The sequence below is a fragment of the Vulpes vulpes genome, chromosome 9 (assembly GCF_048418805.1).
Source record: "Vulpes vulpes isolate BD-2025 chromosome 9, VulVul3, whole genome shotgun sequence".
Taxonomy (NCBI): Eukaryota; Metazoa; Chordata; class Mammalia; order Carnivora; family Canidae; genus Vulpes; species Vulpes vulpes.
In genome coordinates this window covers 96,656,533-96,675,520 of record NC_132788.1, presented here as the reverse complement: position 1 = coordinate 96,675,520, position 18,988 = coordinate 96,656,533, and the positions used below count along the sequence as shown (strand labels likewise).

The following is an 18,988-nucleotide window of genomic DNA, read 5'->3' as shown; positions in this document are numbered from 1 at the left end:
ACCGCTGAGCTAGCCAGGGATCCCCTTCTATAACCAATTAATTAATTAATTAATTAATTAATTAATTAATTATGATAGTCACAGAGAGAGAGAGAGAGGCAGAGACACAGGCAGAGGGAGAACCAGGCTCCATGCACCGGGAGCCCGACGTGGGATTCGATCCTGGATCTCCAGGATCGCACCCTGGGCCAAAGGCAGGTGCTAAACTGCTGCGCCCCCTTCTATAACCTTTTAAAACTCAACAATGTTTATGAAATTTACCCATGTTGCGTTTCACTTCATTGCTGTATAATTCATTGTATGAACATTTGTGTGTGTGTGTGTAAATACATATGTGTATATATCATAGTGTGTTTATTTAGTCCTCTAGCTTCAAATACATCTCCTGATTCGAACTTCTTAAACTGTGACTCTCATGTAAGATACAGGTTTTACATGTGACCCAGTGTGTGTTGTGTGTGTATGTGTACATGTGTACATACACATACTTAAATAATGTTGAGATTTTGATTGGAATTGCATTGCAGTTATAGACCAGTTTGGAGAGATTGGCATCTTTACAGTATTGAGTCTATACGTGAACGTGGTATGTCTCTTCATTTATTTAAGTCTTTAATGTCTTGTAATCCAATAATTTTCACCATAAAAGTCTTACCTTTTTTTTTTTGTTAGCTTTATTCCCAATATACCTTATATTTTTGCTCTTGTAGAAGGTAATCTCTTTTATTTTTATTTATTTATTTATCTATTTATTTATTTATTTATTTATTATCTTTGTTTTAAAAAAATATTTATTTATTCATGAGAGACACAGAGAGAGAGGCTGAGCCACTCAGGCCACTCAGCCACTCAACTGCTGCGCCACTCAGGCGTCCCAGTAATCTCTCTCTCTTTTTTTTTTTTCCCAGTAATCTCTTTTTTAAACTGTATTTTGTTTGATGTGTATAGAAATGCAGTTAATATTTATGGAATACTTTTATATTCCACTACCTTTATGTCTTAATAAAAATCAAGAGTGTGTGTTAAATTTTTTCAGGTAATTTTTTCTACCTCAGTTGAGGTGATTGTGTGGTTTTCCTCATTTATCATGTTAACATGATAAAATATTAGATTATATTTGTCAATATTTTATTTAGGATTTTTTGTCAGTATTAAAGATTGAGATCAACCTGTGATTCTCTTTTTCCTACTTTTTTGTTTATTATCCCCTTTGTCTTTTCTGAAAGTCTGTATGATTGGAATGACTTGTTCTTAAAAATCATTCATTTCCTAAAATCATCTGGGCCTTGTGTTCTTTGAAAAGATTTCTAGCTACCAGCTGAAAATTCTGTATTAGAGTTGTACAGGCATTTTACCTCTTCTTGGGTCAAAAGTTTCAGGAAGTTTCTAATTTTATTCCTTGAAAATTTTAGTTTCCTCTCAGTTTTCAAATATGTTGGCATTTTTTTTTAAAGATTTTATTTATTTATTCATGACAGAGAGAGAGGCAGAGACATGTAGAGGGAGAAGCAGGCTCCATCCAGGGAGCCCGATGTGGGACTCGATCCCAGGACTCCAAGATCATACCCTGGGCTGAAGGCAGGCGCCAAACCACTGAGTTACCCAGGGATCCCTAAAATTTATTTATCATGTTGATTCTTTTTTTTTTTTTAATTTTTTTTTAAATTTTTTATTTATTTATGATAGTCACAGAGAGAGAGAGAGAGGCAGAGACACAGGCGTAGGGAGAAGCAGGCTCCATGCACCGGGAGCCTGATGTGGGATTCGATCCCGGGTCTCTAGGATCGCGCCCTGGGCCAAAGGCAGGCGCCAAACCGCTGCGCCACCCAGGGATCCCTATCATGTTGATTCTTAATTGCCATGGTACCAGAATATGGCCTCATGCAATGTTTGGTCTTTAAGATTTATTGAAAAATGATTTATGAATTAATACAGTGGCTAGTTTTATAAGCATGTGCATGAGAAGAATGTATATCCTTGAATATAGGCTTTTACATTTTTACTAATTTTTTTTTTTGTCTATATAATCTATCAGCTTAAAATGGCTGTTGTGTCACTTGGAAGTTGTGGCAATTTTCCTTTTGCCTAGGTGCTGTCTGGAGGATGGAGAAATAGACGTGTAGCATCAACATCAATGAATAGAGAGTCTTCTAGGTCTCATGCGGTCTTTACAATTACAGTAGAGTCAATGGAGAAAAGCAATGAAACTGTGAATATACGGACCTCCTTACTCAATCTGGTGGATTTAGCAGGATCTGAAAGGCAAAAAGACACCCATGCAGAAGGGATGAGGTTAAAGGTAAGAATGGAATTATGATCTTCAACTCGTGTATAAGTTAGTTACTAGAAGTTAGTACCAAGGTAAGTGTGTGGTGGTTACAAAGGAATGAGAAAATGCTCCCATTCTAAAGGTGTAGGAATTTTTGTTGCGGGATAAGGACATTAAACATACAATGGGATAGAACAAGTCTATCGGTAGCCAAAGTATTTGAATTCATGCCAGAAGAGATGATAGTACAAATATCTGCCAGAGTCAGAGGAAGAAGGGACTGGACTCCTTGGGGGAAGCATGGAAAAAAGTAGTTCTTGAGTTGAGTTCTCAAAGGGGGCAAGATTTGGATTGGTAGAGAGGAATAGGGACTACATACCTGACAGGGGGACATCTTAAGGGTCGTTATGGATGCTGAGTGAGTATGACATTTGGCATTTCAGCATGGATTAATGGGATTGGGTTTGAGGTGCAAGCCGGCCCGGGTCACTGAGGACCAGGAGTGTCAGGCCAGGTTTGCACTCAACTCTCTAAACACTTGGAAACACTGAAAAGTTTTGAGTGATTTCACATAAAAGCCTTTTTTTATAGAAGCTTATTCATCTGGCCCACCACTGCCAGATTCATGAGAGGAGAGCCTAGAGAAAAAGGGCAGCTGTGCTGTTAATATTTTAGGAGGAGGGCAAGGACGTAGTCCTAGGCTAAGGGATTGGCAGTGGAACCTGAGGTTCTTAGAGTATGTATTTCTAGTGTGTATATATATACTAGCATATATATATATATATATATATATATATATACATATATATATGTATTGTGATCTGTGTTGTCAGTAAAATGTGTGGATACTATAGTTGAAGGTATATGAGGGCTAGGAGTAGAGTGTCGGAAACAAGGGAGGACAGTCTACTTTTTGCATGGAAAGTGAGGATTTAAGCCTCCTGATGTTTTAGGCAGTTTCAGGGAGTCTTAGGCTCATGTTTCTATTGAGACATGAAACAAAGAGAAATAACCAGTGTTTGTAATAGCACATGTGCTTGGCCAGTTTCAAGTGTTTCATGTGTATTAGCTCATTTAACCTTCCCAACATCTCTGGGAAGTAGGTACTGTTATCTTTTCTATCTTAGAGGAACAGGAGTGAAATTATCCAGGGGCACACACCTAGGAGTAAATCTGGAAGTCAAGCAGAAGTAGTCCAGCTCTACAGACAGTGCTGCTAACACCTTTCTGATTTACTGACTGCTAAAATAGACAGTGGCACTTGAATTTAGAGCATCTTGCTTGATAATATGCACTTTTTCTCTTTTTTTTTTTCTGTACTCCCACCACTGTAGACTCAGTTATTGAAGTATGATAACTACAGTAAAAACCCAGTGTAACTTATTTAATCCCAATATTTTTCCCTCCCCAAACCACTTTTTTTTTCTTTTTTTTTAATTTGACAGAGAGAGAGCGTGCACACAAGTTGGCAGAGTAGCAGGCAGAGGGAGAGTGCGAGGCAGGCTCCCCATTGAGCAGAGAGCCTAATGCAGGTCTCGAATCCAGGACCTTCCAATTATGACCTGAACCAAAGGCAGACATTTAACCAACTGAGCCACCCAGGCACCCCCCACTAAACCACTTTTTAAAAGAGTTTTATTATAATTTACAAAATTACACTGAATGATCTCTTGTAAGAAGTTCATCAGTGACTTTGTGGGACATGGATGGGATATTAGTTATCACACTGTTTTAATGTTGCAAATATTTTAATATAAAAGGGTTAAAATATATGCCTATTACTACTATGCACTACTCCAACCTTTTTCTTTATTCTTTTCTAGCATTTATCCCTACCTATAGGTCGATTTAAAACTATTAGAATCATAAAAAAATAAAAAAATAAAATAAAATAAAAATAAAACTATTAGAATCATGAGATGGCTTTTTTTCCATCACATAATTTTTGCGTTTGTCTTCGAATACTAAAATTGCAGTGTGTGGGGGTGCCTATGTGGCTCAATTGGTTAAGTGTCTGCCTTCAGCTCAGGTCATGATCCTAGGATCCAGCCCCATGTTGGGCTCTCTGCACAGTGGGGAGCCTGCTTCTTCCTTTCCTCCCTGCTTGGGCGCTCTCATGATATCTCTGTCTCTTTCTCTCAAAAAAAGCAAAATCTTAAAAAAAAAAATGCAGTGTATGTCAAATAGGAAAAGTTAGGGGATAGTTGAGGATATTTTTCTGCTGAAAAGTCAGTTATCCTTAATAATATTGTCCTTACTTGACTTTCTATTCAAAATTCACTGCTAGGCTTATTTTAATTTAAAATACTAAAATGAAAGCAGTACACCTCAATTTTTGTTCTTTTTCCCCTTAGGAGGCAGGTAACATAAACCGGTCTTTGAGCTGCCTGGGCCAAGTGATTACTGCGCTTGTCGATGTGGGTAATGGGAAACAGAGGCACGTTTGCTACAGAGACTCCAAACTTACCTTCTTACTTCGGGTAAAGTAGATCATTGGCTTCCTGGGCCCTCTTTTTGGTTATGCTCACTATGGTTGGTAGTCATGTAATCTCTCAGTCTTAGTGGTAAGAATATCCATTTTCTTTGCTTAACAAAGATCTTGTGGTTTCTCCCCTGAAAATGTGTATTATTCGTATCATTAAACAGGATTCCCTTGGAGGTAATGCCAAAACAGCCATAATCGCTAACATTCATCCTGGATCCAGGTGTTTTGGGGAAACCCTGTCAACGCTTAATTTTGCTCAAAGAGCCAAGCTGATTAAAAATAAGGTAAAATACTGAATACAATTAAGTAAATTAGAAAAATACTTGTTTGCAGTGTCTCACTTTAATGATTGCCCTAATTATTAACACTAGCTTATATTTATTTCTCTGTGAAAGCCTAACTCTAAGCAAGATTTCTATTTCATCTTTTCTAGCTTTCTGTATTGCTCAAGTAGTTTGATATTTAGATAAGGTCTTTTTTTTTTTTTTTAATTTTTATTTATTTATGATAGTCACAGAGAGAGAGAGAGAGAGGCAGAGACATAGGCAGAGGGAGAAGCAGGCTCCATGCACCGGGAGCCTGATGTGGGATTCGATCCCGGGTCTCCAGGATCACGCCCTGGGCCAAAGGCAAGCGCCAAACCACTGCGCCACCCAGGGATCCCTAGATAAGGTCTTTTTTTTTTTTTTTTTTTTTAATTTTTATTTATTTATGATAGTCAAAGACAGAGAGAGAGAGGCAGAGACACAGGCAGAGGGAGAAGCAGGCTCCATGCACCGGAAGCCCGATGTGGGACTCGATCCCGGGTCTCCAGGATCGCGCCCTGGGCCAAAGGCAGGCGCCAAACCGCTGCGCCACCCAGGGATCCCTAGATAAGGTCTTATTGTTGGTATTGTTTGGCTTATTTTTTCTTGAAGGCAGAGTTTTTCCTTTCTAAATTGGGTTGGAGACTAAATTTATTTACCTGTTAAACCATACTATCAGAGTTGTGTGTCTGTGTCTATATGTGTGTGTGTGTGTGTGGTGGGCTTCACTATACAGTTTGATATTGACAAGCTTTGTCTTTTAAGTTGTTGATACCTCCGAGGATCCCTATTTTTCTTATATATAAGAAGCTTCCTTGATATTTGTGTACACTAGTGGTCAGAAAAGTTCTTCTACAAAGGTAAATATTTGAGGCTTCTTGGACTGTATAGTGTCTGTCCCGGCTACTGAGCTCTGCCTTGGTGATGAGAAAGCAGCTGTCAACAATACGCAAACATAAGGACATGGCTGTGTTCCAGTACAGCTCTACTTATAAAAACAGATGGCAGACCATATTTGACCCATGAGCAAGAAGCTCTTTGCCAGCCCCTGGAGCAGACAGTCAAAACACCAGAGGGTCCCCCACTTCTTTTGAAAAGATTGGAGGCCCCTTTGGTTCATACAAAAGAATCATAGCACCATGAATTGGCAGATTAATTTCCTCTTTCTTTCAAAGGAGTAGTTGGTCATTTCAACCCAAGTAGACTCCCCAATCATCTTAGCATTAAGAGGGAAGAGATCCATGTTGCCTCTTCTGGTTAAGTCAGAAGATTATAGGTCTAGTTGTTCACTCATTTTATTGGATTATGACCCTGTGGGTCGGGTATTAGTAATATGAGGAGGAAAAATCACTAGAACTTCTTGACCCTGTCTCTTGGGACTTACTAGAAATTTTTGGAGAGTGGAGAACTACAGGGATAATTAGTATTATGATGTCACTGACATGGCAATGATGTCAGAATGTACAGGAGTACCTTGTAATGAGACTGGCCATAAACATCAGAAGCAACTAGAAATGGGTTCTGAACACATCAAAAAGTAAAACCAGGAGGAGCCTTCTGCTAATTATTAGCAATGGTAAGCCTTTCTGCAGCCTATCAGTGGAACATGACTAGGATATCGGGGACTTGTTTAAAAATGTGCTATTTATATCTTTCCTGATGGGCAGACCTGGCTTCAGACAAGAACCCAGGGACCTTGGAGCTGTGTCAGAGTTTTTTTCCCTCTCTAGGATTTGGGTATTTCACAACTGAATTTTTTTTTTTATCTGATTGGTAGTCAAATATTGGCTTTTATCACCATGTACGTTTTATGGGCCTTTTTGAACCTCTTAGAAATTGTCTTAAAGAAGTCATTTCTTTAAGATAATTTCTTCAAGAGACATGTAATTTTTAAAATTTTTATCTTTATTTTTTAAAGATTTTATTTATTCATGAGAGACACGGAGAGAGAGGCAGAGACCTAGGTAGAGGGAGAAGCAGGCTCCATGCAGGGAGCCCAGTGTAGGACTTGATCCTGGGACTCCAGGATCACGCTCTGGGCGTGAAGGCAGACGCTCAAGCACTGAGCCACCCAGGCGTCCCAAGAGACATTTCTTTAAAATAACATCTAGTGTGGTAATAAAACAGAAATGGAGCTATCCAACCAACTCTCGTGTCCAAGAGGACTGTTAGGAAATATAGGGGTGGATTCTTTTGGAGAAGGTGTTTTCTGCTAAGCTGATGGAGCTCAGGCCAGCTGTGTAGTTCTTCATACCCATATAGTGAGCCAAGACGGAAGGGAGAGGATACTCCTTCCAGCCGGGAAGAGCTGTTTGCTGTCCCAAGAAGAAGGCAGTGTTAGGTGAATGTACCCAGATCCTGCAGTGACCCAGTGTTCCCAGACCTAAGTGGGAGCATACAAGAGGTGTGGTGGGGGGAGGGGGGGAGAGTCCCTTGTTATAGGTATGAGAGACAGGTAAAAGAGGCTTCCTCCCTACTCCAGCACACTGTGATTCTAGGGGCCTTATGGACTGTTTGTGAGATGGTTTTGTTTAATGTTTGTCACTCCAGATCCTATAAACAAATATAAACACAAGATTGTATGACTTGAAAGTATTCTTTTAATGCTTTTTAAAAAATTCTTGAACAGGCAGTAGTAAATGAAGACACCCAAGGAAATGTGAGCCAGCTCCAAGCTGAAGTAAAGAGGCTCAAAGAACAGCTGGCTCAGCTTACTTCAGGGCGGTTACTACCAGAAAGCTTTCTGACAAAAGGTAAGATGAACGGTGTCCTTTATCCTGAAGATGACCATGTGTGGATATTAGTATAAGAACTCTCTGATGAGGGCAGCCCGGGTGGCTCAGGGGTTTAGTGCCACCTTCAGCCCAGGGTGTGATCCTGGAGACCCAGGATCAAGTCCCACGTCGGGCTCCCTGTATGGAGCCTGCTCCTCCCTCTGCCTGTGTCTCTGCCTTTCTCTCTCTCTGTCTCTCATGAATAAATAAATAAAAGCTTATAAAAAAAAAAAAAAGAACCCTCTGATGACAGGCACAATACCCACATTTCTGAACAAGTGTTTTTGTTTTATCTATGTAGGAATATGGTACAGGCATATATTAAGGATTCTGTAGGTTCAGTTCCAGATGAGTACGATAAAGCTAATATTGCAATAATGCCAGTCAAATTTTTGGTTTCCCAGTGCATATAAAAGTTATGTTTACACTATAGTGTAATACATTAAGTGTGCAGTAGCATTATGTCTAAAAACAACATGCATACTTAATTAAAAAATATTTAATTGCTAAAAAATGGTAACCATCATCTGAACTTTCAGCGAATTGTAGTCTTTCTACTGGTGGAGGGTCTTGCTTCATGTTGATGGCTGCTGACTGATCAGAGTGGTGGTTGCTGAGAACTGGGTTGGCTGTAGCAGTGTCTTAAAATAAGACAACAGTGAAGTTTGCTACATCAATTGGTTTTTCCTTTCATGAACAACTCTCTGTAGCATGTGATGCTGTTTGATAGCACTTTACCCATAGTAGAACGTCTTTTGAAATTAGGGTCAGTCCTCTCAAATCCTGTCGCTGCTTTACCAAGTTACTTTATGTGATACCCTAAATCTTTTGTTGTCATTTCAATAATCTTCACAGCATCTTCACCAGGAGTAGATTCTAGCTTAAGAAACCGAGTTCTTGGGGATCCCTGGGTGGCGCAGTGGTTTAGTGCCTGCCTTTGGCCCAGGGCGCGATCCTGGAGACCCGGGATCGAGTCCCACTTCGGGCTCCCGGTGCATGGAGCCTGCTTCTCCTTCTGCCTGTGTCTCTGCCTCTCTCTCTCACTGTGTGCCTATCATAAATAAATTTATCTGGGTTTTTCACGCTTTTGTAGAACTGAGGTTTCAATAAACAGTTTCAGTTGCAAAAAAAAAAAAAAAAAGAAACCGAGTTCTTTGCTCATCCATTAGAAGCAACTCCTCAGGCAGCCTAGGTGGCTCAGCGGTTTAGTGCCACCTTCAGTCCAGGGCATGATCCTGGAGACCCGGGATCGAGTCCCACGTCGGGCTCCCTGCATGGAGCCTGCTTCTTCTCTGCTTGTGTCTCTGCCTCATTCTCTGTGTGTGTCTCTATGAATAAATAAATAAGTAAAAATCTTTTTAAAAAATAAATTATTAAAAAAAATAGAAGCAACCCCTCATCATTGGGGTGCCTGGGTAGCTCAGTCAGTTAAGCATCTGCCTTTGCTCAGGTCATGGTCCCGGGATCCTGGGATTCAGCCCTGAGTTTGGCTCTCTGCCTGACAGGAAGCCTGCTCCTCTTCCTTTTACCTACTGCTCTGCCTATTTATGTTCTCTCTCTCTCTCTATGTCTGTCAAATAAAATATTAAAAACAAAACTCCTCATCCTTTTCTTTTTTTATATCATGAGATGGCAGCAATCCAGTTCCATCCTCAGACTCCACTTGTGTTTGTAGTTCTCGTGCTGTTTTCACCACACCTGCAGTTACTTCCTCTGCCAAAGTCTTAAACCCTTAACATCCTCCATGAGGGTTGGAATCCACTTCTTCCAAACTCCTGTTCATGTTGACATTTTAGCCTCTTTCCATAAATCACTATTGTTCTTAATGGCATCTGAAATGGTAAATTGTTTCCAGATTTTAAGTTGACTTTGCCCAGATCCATCAGGAGAATAACCATCTATGCAGCTATAGCCTTATGAAATGTATTTCTTTTTATTTATTTATTCCTGAGAGACACAGAAGCAGAGACATAGAGGGAGAAGCAAAGCTCCCTGTGGGGAGCCCTATGTGGAACTCCATCCCAGGACCCTGGGATCACACCCTGAGCCAAAGGCAGATGCTCAATCACTGAGCCACCCAGGCGCCCCATGAAATATATTTCTTAAATAGTAAACATTGAAAGTCAAAATAACTCCTTGATCCACGGGCTGCCGAATAGATGTTATGTTAGCAGGAGTGAAAACATTTATCTCATACATTTCCATCACAGCTCTTGGGTGATCGGTTACATTTTCTTCCTTTCTTTCTTTTTTTAATTTTATCTATTCATTCATGAGAGACACGGAGAGAGAAAGAGGCAGAGACACAGGCAGAGGGAGAAGCAGGCTCCATATAGGGAGCCCAATGTGGGACTCAATCCTGGGTCTCCAGGATCACACCCTGTGCTAAAGGAGACTCTAAACCGCTGAGCCACCCGGGCTGCCCTCAGTTACATTTTCAATGAGCAGTTAAATTTAAAAGGAATCTTTTTCTGAGCCATACATCTCAACAGTGGCCTTAAGATATTCAGTGAACCATGTTCAACGGATGTGCTATCATCCAGACTTTGTTGTTCCATTTCTTGGCCATAGGCAGAGTCGATTTAGCATAATTCTTTTTTTTAATTCAGTAGAATTAAATTTTTTTTTAATTTAGCCTAATTATTAAGAGCCCTAGGATTTTCAGAATGGTAAATGAGTACTGGGTTCAATTTGTAGTCATCAGCTGCATTATCCCCCAACAAGAAAGTCAGCCTATCTTATGAAGCTTTGAAGCCAGGCATTGACTTCTCTCTAGCTATGAAAGTCTTGGAATGGCATCTCCCCCTATAGTATAACATAATTTCATCCACATTGAAAACCTGTTGTGTAGTGTGGCCACCTTCATGAATTATCTTCTGGATCCCTTGCTGTAGCTTCTTCATCAGCACTTGATGCTTAACCTTGTACTTTGGTGTTAGGGAGATGACTTCTTTCCTTTTTTAAATTAAAAAAAAAGTAATTAACTAATTAATTAATTTGACTTGTTCCCTTAAACCTCATGAATCATCTTCTGCTGGCTTCAGACTTTGCTTCTGCAGCTTCCTCACCTCTCCGAGCCTTCAGAGAATTGAATAGCGTCAGGGGTCTGCTCTGGCCTAGGCTTTGGCTTAAAGGAATGTTATGGCTGGTTTGATCTTCTATCCAGATCCTTAAAAGTTTCTCCATATCACCAATAAGTCTGTTTTGCTTTCTTATCTCATGTGCTCACTGGAATAGCACTTTTCATTTCCTTCAAGAACTTTTCCTTCACGTTCACAACCTGGCTAGCTCTTTGGTGCAAGAGGCCTAGCTTTCAGCCTGTCACGGTTTTTGGCATGTCTTCTTAACCAAGCTTAATCATTTCTAGCTTTTGGTTGAAAGTGAGAGATGTCCGATGGTTTCTTTCACTTGAACACTTAGAAGGTTATTGTAGCATTATCAAAGGGCCTAATTTCCATATTGCTGTGTCTCAGGGAATAGGGCAGTCTAGGAGAGGGAGAGAGATGGGAAGAGCCAGGCAGTAGAGTAGTCAGAAAATACATTTATTATGTTTGCCATCTTATATGGACGTGGTTTTGGTGCCCAAAATAATCAACGATGGAAACATCAAAGATCACTGACCATAGTTTACCATAATATAATAATAATACTGAAAAATTTGAAATGTTGCAAGAATTGCCAGAATATAACACAGAGTCACAAAGTAAACAAGTGCTATTAGGAAAATGATACCCATAGACTTGCTCAACTCAGGGTTACTACGAACTTTCAACTGGTAAAGAAAGCAGTATTCGCAAAGCACAATAAAATGAGGGATGCCATAGTTTGTAATCAGATATGGATACCATATGTACATCATATCCCCATTTCTGTGGGATATGATAGGAAGGGGGAGTAGAAATAATTTTGAGTGATTCAATTCTCACAACTGCTAAAAACAGATACTGATTTCATTTAGATCCACTTCCGAGATTCTTTCATATGCAACATATGTATGTTTACCAAACAGGGTAAAAGAACTTACTTTTCTTAAAAGAATCGATAATGTAGATTGGATTGATTTGAAATATGTGATCTAGTGATGGTAGTCTGATTCTTTTTGATTGAGAGCAGTCAGAGGCTGTTTTATAGCTCAATTCTTAGTCCTAAAATTTGAGAGATAAACATTTTTTTTCTGTTTTCTTTCCTACCAAATCAATTACAGATAAGGATGAGACTAATTACATGAAGTATTTCCAAGAGGCAATGTTATTCTTTAAGAAATCCGAACAGGAAAAGAAGGTAGGAAACAAAGTTGGTATAAAGGGGATTCCAGATATTTTAGGCTTTTGCTCCATGGTGTCTTTCTGAGTGAAATGGCACAAGTAAATAAAGAGAACAAAGAAAAGCTATAGAAAATCTAATTTTGCCTTTGAGATGAAGTTTCAAGTTAGTGTTTATTGCTTGGTTTGTGGAAATTTAGGGAGGCAGAATTACTTTTCACATTTAACCAAATTATGAATTTCTTAAGTCTCTGGTAGAAAAAGTTACTCAATTAGAAGACCTCACCCTCAAAAAAGAAAAATTTATTCAATCTAATAAAATGATTGTGAAATTCCGAGAGGATCAAATAATGCGCCTGGAGAAGCTCCACAAGGAATCCCGGGGAAGTTTTCTGCCTGCAGAGCAGGATCGCTTGTTGTCTGAATTAAGGGATGAGATCCAAACTCTTCGGGAACAAGTGAGTATATGACATTAGCAATATTTCTAAGGAGGAGGGAGATCCGGGACACCTGGGTGGCTCAGCAGTTTAGCACCTGCCTTTGGCCCAGGGTGTGATCCTGGAGACCCGGGATCGAGTCCCACCATCAGGCTCCCTGTGTGGAGCCTGCTTCTCTCTGTCTCTCTCTGTGTCTCTCATGAATAAATAAATCTTAAATAAAAAAAGGGAGATCCGAGGCATATATAAGCTTGTCACCAAATTCATGTGAGATAATACAGCAGAAAGCATTTTGAATGAATTCAGCTGACCGTATGATTGCACAACTTCTTTGCCCCAAATGACGGGCGATGGGAGGAGCTGTGAGATACTGTATTAGCACTCCATCCCCCAGGCAAGTGTCCCTTGTCTGTCGTCCCAGTGGGCAATTGTGGTTGTCTGAATCAGCAATCTCTGTACATAGGGGCCCTTTGAATTCCTTGATGCTGGTTTTCCTTTTCCCTGGGGAAGATGAGTAGTTAATACAGGTACATCATTAAAAACACACACACACACACACACACACACACAAAGAAAACCTGTTTCTGGCTTTTGTAGCCTTCTGAGACTTTTTAATGCATTTTCAATCTAATATGGATATTTTTACTTTTATTCGTTTTTAACACAAAAGACAATTTACCATACATACTTTTCTGCTGTTCTTCTTTTCACTTAATATATCTTGGAGGGTGTTCCAACCTGGTCAATAGAGCATTTCGTCATTTGTTACAGTGTGTTAATGTCAGCAGCCCCTGTTGCATGAAGAGTGTACACACTTACACTTCTCTTTTTCGAACCCATGCCCAGGTGAAAGTTCTGAGGCATAGACCCAAATATGGGATAATGGCATCATAAGCTATGTACATACTGAGTGTGGTCAAACATGCCAGGTTGTTTTCCACAGCCCTTGCAGCCGACCACTGCAACAGTGCATGCAGCATTCCTAATGTTTCCCAATGGCTTTGCAGAAAGACTGGTTATTATGGAAATGTCTGTAAGTCTTAATTCTTCTGTGTCACAGATTGAGCACCACCCCAGAGTTGCCAAGTATGCTATGGAAAACCATTCCCTTAGAGAGGAGAATAGAAGATTGAGATTATTAGAGCCTGTGAAAAGAGCCCAAGAAATGGATGCCCAGACCATTGCTGTACTAGAGAAAGCTTTCTCCGAACTATCTGGCACAGAGAAAAGAGGTAAGGGTAAGAAATGATTGTTGTCTGCATGCCTTCTAGGGGCAGGGGGTCTGTTTGAAAGGGCATTTATATTGCCTTGTAGGTAAGGTTTTGTTTTAGCCTCTAGACCTGGTGTGGTGCTAATTTCTTATATACATACTTACGCTTTTATGTTAACAAAAGGCATTTTTAAAAAACTTTTTCTCATAAATTTCATAGTAGTGAATTGGGCTAATAGACATATCAACGAAATACCTCTTCTGGTTCTGTTCTGTTCTGTTGATGAAAGATTGACTCAGGGCTCCCGCCATGGGGAATGGGGCTGCCGGCCGCATAGGGGCCATGCTGGCCAGGCTCCGGGCCTGCCCCGCATCAACACCGGGATGGTGAACCTGGTGGCAATGGTGTGGCGCCGGCTCCTCCAGAAGAGGTGGGTGCTCGCCCTGGTCTTTGGGCTCTCGCTTGTCTACTTCGTCCGCAGCACCTTCAAGCAGGAGAAAAGAGCAGTAAGAAATTGGAATCTCCTCCAGGTTCAAGAACACGACCAGCCCATTCTGTGGAAGGTGCAATTTCACTTGGGGAACAGCAGTCGGCCTGGCAACCAGTGCCGGAACTCCATGCAAGGGAAGCACCTCATCACAGATGAGCTAGGATACATTTGTGAAAGGAAGGATTTGCTGGTGAACGGCTGCTGTAATGTCAATGTCCCCGGCACGAAGCAGTACCACTGTGATGGCTGCTTGCCCCATGGCTGCTGTGGTGCCTATGACTACTGTGTGTCCTGCTGCCTGCAGCCCAGCAAGCAACTTCTCCTGGAGCGCTTCCTCTGCCGCACAACTGTGGCATTCCAGAACCTCTTCATGGTTGTTGAAGATCACTTTGAATTGTGTCTGGCCAAATGCAGGACCTCATCCCAGAGCGTGCAGCATGAGAATACCTATAGGGACCCCATAACCAAGTACTGCTATGGAGAGAGCCCTCCTGAGCTCTTCCCCACGTGACAGGCACAGCAGACAACACACAGATGACCAGGTGCCACAGGAGAACTTGTGGCCTGAAGCCACCCTCCAGCGTTCTCTAGTCTGCATAGAAAAAGAGATGCCTCACACAGAAGCCTTGGCTTTGACCGCTTCTTGTGCCTCTTTGGCCTCAGTCACCACTGGGCTCTACCTTGTGGAACTATTCTGTGAAGGAGCTTGGAAACACTAATGCATCACATACAAGAACAAACTACAGGCGAGCCTGTGGAGTTGCTGGTGCTCTGGGGCACTTCTACCGTTGCAAACTCCTCGAGTCCTTCACTGTAAATTTATTTATTGGATTTCTTCGGAGTAGTAGGAGCATGATAATAGTTCATATAGAAAGGTATCTTGCCTTAATAGTCAAATATATTCAAGGAAATTGTTGTTTTCTTGTGTTCCTGGGTTTCCTGAGTGAAGTTATCCCTTTACCCCGATAAAATGTTTGGCCTTTTTTGTTTTTTGTTTTTTGTTTTTGTTTTTTTGGCCTTTTTGAACATGTATGTTCTCCCAAGGTAGTTGTTTTGGGTTTTGTTTTAAAAGCTCCTTCAGGAGTGGGCCCTGGACATTATATTCTGACATCTAAAATTGTCAACAACTCAAAGATACTATTCCATTCTTGCCCTCTACCAGCCACCTTGCAGGTGGCACCAGCTGCCCACAGGTTTTCTCATCATGGTATTTGACTGTGCTTGCATTCCCTGCGTGTGAGCATCCTCTGAATCAGAAATTCCAACTCCCTGTTCCAGAGGATTTTCTCATTTCCAGTGCCACTGTTGAAACGATTGTGGTCTGCTCAGCCATGGTACCCTGGGAGCCTCCTCCCTTCCTTCATGGAAACCTGCTGTTAGGGTAATTCCTAGGTGAAGAGACACCTAATAACTGGCTGTAGGCAGTCATCCTTCATTGCTTTCAGCTTTGAGACATAGAACAGGTTCAGACCTTTAGTTTCCTTATGACTTGTGAAGAAGAAGGCCCAATTTTCCGTCAAGGTGCTGCTGTAAGTGAGTCACTCCTACCCTCAGTGGGGCAAGCCCGTAAATGCTGGCTGGGCATGCCAGTTGTGGGTCCACATGTTCAACACTGAATCTCTCAGGCTCAAGGTCAAGAGTATTTGGTCCTCTGATCAAGACATTCTGCCCCTCAAGTACTATGACTCTTTGCTCTCAGGAGACATGGACACACAGCTCTTTCCTGGAGCAAGCCCCTGACAAATCCTGGGATCAGGCCAGGTCTTTTTCATTTTTTGATTGTTCAAGCTGTTGACCTTGGAGCCGGGTACTAGTTTTACAATCCACTTTTGACGTTTTTTTCAGTAGGGTTTTTTCTTTGAACCATGTTTGCCTTCCAGTATGTTTCTGCAGTATATAGCAGTAATTCCCCATGATTTTCTCCTATTACTTTTTAAACCTTTCTTCCCAAAGGTGTTTGTCTTCCTTAAATAAGCCTTCTTAGAGGGCTATCTGGCAATTGTTTTTTTAATGTTTTTTTCCGAAAAAATCTATTTAGTTTGCATTGGACTTTTTGGATTCTATGTGCATTCATGGTGCTAAATCAAACTTCGTATGTGAAAGAAATGTGCGTGTCTGGATGTTTTACCATCTCATTCTTTTTGGTAATTCGAGTCTGGTGTGTGTCTCATGTGAGTTGTCACTGATATCAGCCTCTCCTTGGAGCTTATTTGAACTTTTTTTTTTTTTTTTTTTTTTTTTTTAATTTTATGATAGTCACAGAGAGAGAGAGAGAGAGAGAGAGAGAGGCAGAGACACAGGCAGAGGGAGAAACAGGCTCCATGCACCGGGAGCCTGACGTGGGATTCGATCCTGGAGCCTGACGTGGGATTCGATCCTGGGTCTCCAGGATCGCGCCCTGGGTCAAAGGCAGGCGCCAAACTGCTGCGCCACCCAGGGATCCCCCCTTTTTTTTTTTTTTTAATTTTTTTTTTTTCTTATTTGAACTTTTGAGCAATGTAACAGATTTAATGTGAAAATGGCTTTATTAAAAAAAAAAGATTGACTTAGATATTTTTAATTTTTATTAAATGAAATTTTCCTATTTTAAGTATTTGTAATGAAAAGTGCTAGCCTAATCAACATGGATGAAGATGGAGATGTTTACCTGCTAGCTAAGTAAGGTTTGTTCAATGTAAGAGGCATCTGAAGGTCAGACTCCTGATCCCAGCTTGGTACTTGCATCATGGAGTTGTGGGTGCCAGTTACACACTGGCCACCATACACTGTTAGTTCTGTGTTATTTCCATCTGCTTTTACTCTGTGAAAAGTGATTTAGTTGGTGCCGAATCTCACTTATAGGCTGGGCAGCTCCTGGTGTTAATGCTCTGGGATTTGGCAACAGAGTCTATGTTCGCCCCACTCTCAGAGTGAATATTTTCATGGACTTTTTTTTTTTTTTAAGATTTTATTCATTCATTCATGAGAGACACAGGGAGAGAGAGAGAGGCAGAGACACAGGCAGAGGGAGAAGCAGGCCCCATGCAGGGAGCCTGAGGTGGGACTCCATCCCAGGTTCCCAGGATCATGCCCTGGGCTAAGGTAGCGCTAAACCACTGTGCCACCCAGGCTGCCCAGTATTTTCATGGACTTTTATCAGATTTCTGTCTCAGCCTTTGTCATTTCAGATTGAAATTGAGAACATTCTAATCTCATTCTGCACTCGTAACGAAGACTGTTTGTGTCTATTTTAAATTTTCATTTTGCAAGTCTTCTTCCATTCTGTTATGATTGATTAAAAGAATAAAACATGGGTTGTGGAGAGATTGATTTTAGATGCAAAGTTAAGATGAGGTTTGTGTATTATTTCAGCCATTTTTCACTACAGGGCTCTGTATTTTGTTGGCCATTTTGACCTCAAATAATTCCTTGACATACTACCTTTGAAAGATACTAGAGGTCACTTCTTGATCCTACCATCTTCTAAATGAAGATCATTTTCTAAACTTTTATGTGATGTTTTCCCACAGTAGAACTCTGTCCTGTATATCCAGTTTTCTAAGCAATCCCTGAACATATTCCCCACCAGTTAGAGGATACCGATCTCTTTCAACCTGCTGCCTTTGCTGTTTGCTTCCTTTCCAGAGTAATTATTGACTGTTAGCATTAGCTGTCAGCATGAATTTCGGCAGTATTCACCTGTTGATGTTGCACCAGCCTGATGTGTGTTGTACTCCATGGTTTGCTCTTTCTCCTGATGGAAAAGGTGTTGCCTTCAATATGCCCCTACATCCTGGGGCTTCCGCACTTCTCAGAAACAACTTCTGGCACTTTCTGACACACTGTGTTGGGTTTTTCTTTGTGTCCTGTTGAGCCTCAGGTTCTTGATTTTTAGGGTCCACTCTCCAACCCATGTCTCATTTTTCCTTCTTTGCTTGAAAATTGATACCTGGCAGAGAACTTAGAAAATGTGTTCTGTTATTTCTTTCAAAGACCGAGTTGTTTCCTTCTTACCAGGTCAACAAGGATTTTCTCCTAAAACTCCAAAGGAGCCATGTTCGTTAGTGAACACTGAGAAGTTGAAAGCACAACTCTTGCAAATTCAGACAGAACTGAATAATTCAAAGCAAGAATATGAAGAATTCAAAGAACTAACAAGGTAAAGAGTAAATGCACATTCATGCTTTCCTGTTTGAGTAACTTTAGTGTTGATTCATTTTAGCATTTAACATCAATTTAATTGAGCATTTTCCATTAAATACTAATTCTCATATAGCAACTAACTTGTTTTGACATGAAGAGAAAGCTCCTTAATATATTTAATGAACCTAGATGATACAGATATTTTCACTGATAACCGGGCTGCCCTAGTTACCAAATTTAAATCAGTGAGTTGTTAAGAATTAAATCAGGAGGGATCCCTGGGTGGCGCAGCGGTTTGGCGCCTGCCTTTGGCCCAGGGCGCGATCCTGGAGACCCGGGATCGAATCCCACATCAGGCTCCCAGTGCATGGAGCCTGCTTCTCCCTCCGCCTGTGTCTCTGCCTCTCTCTCTCTCTCTGTGACTATCATAAATAAATAAAAAAAAAAAAAAAAAAAAAAAAAAAGAATTAAATCAGGACAGCCCAGGTGGCTCAGTGGTTTAGCACCACCTTTGGCCCAAGGCGTGATCCTGGGGACCTGGGATCGAGTCCCACGTCAGGCTCCCTGCATGGAGTCTGCTTCTCCCTCTGCCCGTGTCTCTGCCTCTCTCTCTCTCTGTATCTTTCATGAATA

The 18,988-nt window shown here is 41.0% G+C and overlaps 2 protein-coding genes across 5 annotated transcripts in view; both read left to right on the top strand.

Annotated features, from left to right (window-relative positions):
- The window catches only part of KIF15 (kinesin family member 15), a 79,763-nt gene that overhangs the window by 28,246 nt on the left and 32,529 nt on the right, over positions 1-18,988 (top strand). For 2 of the 3 annotated variants that reach the window (XM_072721100.1, XM_072721101.1), the window contains 8 exons: positions 2,090-2,299; positions 4,624-4,749; positions 4,916-5,038; positions 7,689-7,812; positions 12,038-12,114; positions 12,344-12,553; positions 13,593-13,764; positions 18,230-18,371. In XM_072721100.1, the coding sequence (XP_072577201.1) occupies positions 2,090-2,299; positions 4,624-4,749; positions 4,916-5,038; positions 7,689-7,812; positions 12,038-12,114; positions 12,344-12,553; positions 13,593-13,764; positions 18,230-18,371 (1,184 nt within the window). Of the gene's footprint in view, positions 1-2,089; positions 2,300-4,623; positions 4,750-4,915; positions 5,039-7,688; positions 7,813-12,037; positions 12,115-12,343; positions 12,554-13,592; positions 13,771-18,229; positions 18,372-18,988 lie in introns of all 3 variants that reach the window. The other variant, XM_072721099.1, reaches the window with a different exon arrangement.
- On the top strand, positions 14,127-14,759 carry LOC112913296 (SREBP regulating gene protein-like). Of its 2 annotated transcripts, XM_072718842.1 has the most exons (2): positions 14,127-14,249; positions 14,547-14,759. In XM_072718842.1, the coding sequence occupies exons 1-2, from the start codon at positions 14,127-14,129 to the stop codon at positions 14,742-14,744; spliced, it is 321 nt and encodes a 106-aa protein (XP_072574943.1). In that variant the 3' UTR covers positions 14,745-14,759. The 2 variants fall into 2 exon arrangements, with proteins under 2 accessions (XP_072574943.1, XP_072574942.1); XM_072718841.1 differs by having other exon boundaries at positions 14,127-14,759.